General features: G+C 37.3%; 2 protein-coding genes across 2 annotated transcripts; both read right to left on the bottom strand.

Moving 5' to 3' along the window:
* Window positions 1-316: 316 nt before the first annotated feature.
* LOC107742779 (extracellular calcium-sensing receptor-like) lies at window positions 317-2,124 on the bottom strand. The gene is made up of 3 exons (XM_016555817.1): window positions 2,002-2,124; window positions 1,365-1,488; window positions 317-1,200 (listed from the first exon to the last, which is right to left on the bottom strand). The coding sequence occupies exons 1-3, from the start codon at window positions 2,122-2,124 to the stop codon at window positions 317-319; spliced, it is 1,131 nt and encodes a 376-aa protein (XP_016411303.1).
* Window positions 2,125-2,965: 841 nt separating this feature from the next.
* On the bottom strand, window positions 2,966-3,598 carry LOC107742781 (extracellular calcium-sensing receptor-like). Its single transcript, XM_016555819.1, has 2 exons — window positions 3,384-3,598; window positions 2,966-3,263 (listed from the first exon to the last, which is right to left on the bottom strand). Exons 1-2 carry the CDS (start codon window positions 3,596-3,598, stop codon window positions 2,966-2,968), a joined length of 513 nt encoding a protein of 170 aa, XP_016411305.1.
* Window positions 3,599-4,910: the final 1,312 nt, after the last annotated feature.

Raw genomic sequence — 4,910 nt, forward strand, 5'->3', positions numbered from 1 at the left:
TGATTGAAAAAAATATATATTTACTTTGTCATTTCAACGATGAGCTCTCTCGGCCACCGTAGTAAGTCAATTGAATAAGTGAATGAAACAAAGAATAAAGGATTCACCATTTATGTTTGCTAACTGTATTAGGCAAAACAGAGATGTTGTTAGTTTTATCATGTAATGGTCCAACATACACAGTTCAATAAGAAAAGTGCCATCATGACGATAATAATCAACATAACTAAAAATAGGGTGGTAAAAGTACAGGACGGTAAAAGTAACAGTGTATATTATGTTTTATTTTCATCTACAATATTATTATATTTTACACTCACAGGGCTCTTGGGGGTAATTTACCCATCAAATGTTTTTTAGAGTTCTTGTCTGGTTTCAATAAAATGACATAGCATTTAGGAATAAATATGCAAAATAACATTCCATATGTGGAGGCTAAAATGGCAAATATCTCCACTGCCACTGTGAATTTTCCAGGCGAACTAACATAAGCTGGTATGAAAGCAATCCAAACAGCACAAAATATGAGCATACTAAATGTGATAAATTTGGCTTCATTAAAATTATCCGGGAGTTTCCGAGCCAGAAAAGCCAAAAAGAAACATAGAATAGCAAGCAGTCCAATATAACCTAACACAGCCCAGAAACCTACAACTGATCCCACATTACACTCTAGTATTATCTTTTCTTTGAAGTATTTAAGATTTTTAAATGGAAAAGGGGGAGATATTGTTAACCAAAGCACACAAATAAGCACTTGTATAAGAGTAAATGCAAAAACACTGAGTCTCTGTTGAGGAGGCCCAAACCATTTCATTACATTACTTCCTGGAAGTGTAGCCCTGAAAGCCATTAAAACCACTATTGTTTTTCCCAGAACACAGGAGATACAGAGGACAAAAGTGATGCCAAATGCTGTGTGACGCAACATACAGGACCACTCAGTGGGCCGACCAATAAAAGTAAGTGAACAGAGAAAACACAACATCAGTGAAAACAGTAGCAGGAAGCTTAATTCTGAGTTGTTGGCTTTAACTATTGGGGTATTTTTATATCTGAAAAATATGACTGCAATTATTATTGTTATAAATGCACCAACAACTGAAATAGTTGTGAGCAAAATCCCCATGATCTCCTCATAAGACAAAAATTCTGTTTCCTTCTTAACACATCCATCGTTTTGCATATTTGACCAGAAGTCTTGATGACACCGCAGACATGTTACAGAATCTGTATGTAATGGATGTAATAATTAATAACAGGAGAGAGAGAGAGAGAGAGAAAAAAAAAAAATATATATATATATATGTGTGTGTGTGTGTGTCTTGTTTTCTTTCTTTATGGATATAGTGATTTAATTTTACCTGAAGTGTTACTGATTTCTCCCTCTGTGCATGGTATGCAGTCATAACAACATATAGGCTTTCCTTTCTTCACACCCTTCCTAGTGCCAGGGGGGCAGCTCTCACTGCACACAGACACCGGTACCTGTAACAAAAATATATAGGCATTGCCATTTACTGACACTGAAAACTGATATTCAGAAAATAAGTTTTTCTCATTTTCCTCACCTTTGTGGAATTATTTGTCCATAAAATTGATAGCATATTGACAGCTAAACGATCTATCCCCAGAAAAGAAGCATCATAAAGCCCAACAGTAACAAATTCATAGTGTTGTTTTTTACTTGGCTGCCAATTTATAATGTCATATTTTGCCACTGGATCACCATTCTCATCAAAATAAACCTCCTCACCATCTTTTGTTTTGAAATGCACCTTTCTCAGGTGCTTCAGAAACTGAAGGGGAAAAAAGACAAAATATTCACTATATAAAGCAGTCGTTAACTAAACTGATTGACATGGCAAACAGTACATCTCAACAAAATGGCATTTACATACAGTGCAAATAATGAATTGTTGAATATACTGTGTCCATATGTAAAAGCTTAGAGAATACTGAATTTCATATAGCAGAAGAAATAAAATAGTGTTAACCCACTGTTGAAGGATCAGGCTGTTTATTTGAGTCACATTTTTCTTTGCATCCCAGAAGGTCATGAAGTGTATAAGCAACAGCATACACTCCTTTATACACATTGCTGAAGATGGGCATGAGTGACATGTCTGTAAATAAATTTTGCACTTGAGACAGTTCCTCATTGCCTGTACATGGAGTTGTGGACACAAAATCATTCTTAGTTGAGTATTTACACTGAAACAGGGCTTCCCAGAACTCAGTAAAAATAGCACCTCCCAAAGACTTCAGTGGTTTTATATCTAGAATGAATTCTTGAAGACCTGTCACTTGTGTTTTGGGTATAGCCAGACCAATTGCTCCTTGTAGAATGTGGTGCTTATCCATACTGGCAATGACTGAATCAGATATCCAGGCTTCGGTGCCTACCCACTGGTATCCAGTAATATTGTGTTCAACAAATTTATGCAGCAGAACCTCCAAGTCCCAATGAGCAAGAAATCCCACAATCACTCGTGAAGTAGAGCTTTTAATCTGCTCAATTATCCTTATTACTTTATCTTCAGGGTAGGTTCTGAAAAACGGGAGAGAATATTCCAAACAGATACCCATCTGTTCAGCCACCTTAGTAAAAGTGGCCATCCCATTGTTACCATAATCATCATCCGTTCTTAAGGCTCCCACCCAGGTCCAGCCAAAGTGTCTAACCAGTTCTGCCAGTGCTCTACTCTGGTAGTGATCACTTGCAATAGTTCGAAGAAATGAGGGATATTTGACTTTGTCACTAAGGCATTCACAGGTGGCATAGTGGCTGATCTAAGAGATTAATATATACAGAAGCAATATGTTTAGACATAAAATCCAGTAAAAATACATTAATTGCATTCAGCAGCATTTATTATTTAATTAAAACATAGAATTACAATTTAACATTTTCATATAATTTTAAAACTATATTGGGATAAATTGTAAATTGTGACATATAAAATCATACCAACGGAAGCTTGAATGGTCCAATACCCTTTGATATTGCCATGCACGCTGAAGAAGTTGTGTCCCCAATAATGGCTTGCACTTCAGCATGCTTTGTGCAGGGCCCTTCAACAGACATTTTCTCATACCCATTTGCAAGGGCCATAGCTGCTCGAACCCCAACCGCCACTGATCCGCACGTGTCGTAGATCTTGTAGCCTAATGAGACCCCAGGTAGCAAAGTGGAACTGTTATTAATTTCCTCTATTGCGAAGAGCATGGACTGTGCGTACTGGAAGTCTCTAAAATTAAGACTTGTTAAAAAAACAAAAAGCAAAAAATTTTAAAAACTCAAATGAAACTATGAATAAATCATTTAACGTAGCACTTGTATTTACAAAATCGTATCATACTATTTCTCTGCTTTTACTTACCTGATGCACTTCAGTGGAGGTGGCATAATTGAATATGTCAGTTGCCTGATTTCCCAGCTGCTATGGAAAGAGAAAACCCCTCCAACTATAATATCCCCATCTTTCCATAGCTCAGGATGTACAGGCTCTCCTCGCAGAGTACAAACAGTTTTGTTAGCTTTAGAGAAGGTCATGATGGCTATTACCATATGTAGCAGTGCAACCAGTGGCTCCATTCAGCCACTTAATAGATACTATCATATGTCAATTGTGTCAGCTCTGATATTTCAGCTAATAGAAGGACTTTGAGGTTTTTATAGATATCTTATAATCTGCTGGGAAATTACATATGTTGACCTCATTTGAAGGAGGTGCTACATTTTGCATGATCAGAGTGTATTGCTACCCTTTCGTGAGCTGTAGCCTTAGGTTGGTACTTGTGTGTCTGTGTGAAAATGTTTGCTTTTTAACCATTTTTAATAATCTTCTAAATTTTCCAGCTGTGTGAGCATAACAGTTGTATCATATACGTTTGCAAAGAGCTTGTGTGAGGCTGCAGGTTGCTGCAAATTGCAGATGTGCATCATGCACACAGATACGGTCGAAAAGCTACATATACACAACAGAAATACATCTTTTATTAGCGTGAAGTTGAAACCATGCAATAAATTCACACAATTCATGCACATGTATGTGACGAGTGGGGCGGGGCCGAGAGCCGTGGGAATGGAGCGAGGCCGGTGGAGTAAGTGATAATGCACGACACCTGCGCCACTCACCAGTCTCGAGTCCCATGGAGGAGCTCCGGAAGGATAAAAGGAGGAGTGACGACAGTGCAAGACGAGAGAGGACCAGGCCTGGATTTATGTTTTTTTGGTTTTGTTTGTGCGCGTCCGTGAGGGGCTGTCGCGCTATTTTAAGTTTTGTGTTTATTTTATTATTAAAATAGTTTGAATGTTCGCCGGTTCCCGCCTCCTTCTTCCCGATCTACGAATTGTGTTACAATGTACATTTAAGAAACAAATTGAGTAAACTCTGCATATTGGAAATAAATGATCAAAGCTCAACAAGCAAAATTTCAGCCACAAGTAAAGCACAGTTATTAATAGAAATGTTATGCGAATAGCAGCAGAGGACTGAAGCCTGGGGTACACATTTTTTTCTGCCTGCTGTTATGCATGGATCTGTCCATTTTAAGTATACTACACATATTATGAACTCAAACAGGCATGTTCGACACATGCACACTATAACTGCTTTGTAATAATCTACCTGACCTGTAGAGGACAGCATTTAGTTGACCTCATTCCAAACTCAAGATCAAGTACACCGCATATATCTTTAGACCTCTTCGACCCTACAGATGATGAAACTTATGTCATGCATATTAGGCAACTGGGCATATTCATGAATAAGCATATAGAAGAGCAATTTGCTAAATAAATCAATAGAGACATTCCTGAAAACTCTACTTAACTGTACATTTAATGTTAATTCCAGGAATTTGTATTAGTATTTATGGTAGTAGTAATAATAATAATAATAATA

Source organism: Sinocyclocheilus rhinocerous, unplaced genomic scaffold, assembly GCF_001515625.1.
Source record: "Sinocyclocheilus rhinocerous isolate Xijiao unplaced genomic scaffold, SAMN03320098_v1.1 scaffold707, whole genome shotgun sequence".
NCBI classification, from domain to species: Eukaryota; Metazoa; Chordata; class Actinopteri; order Cypriniformes; family Cyprinidae; genus Sinocyclocheilus; species Sinocyclocheilus rhinocerous.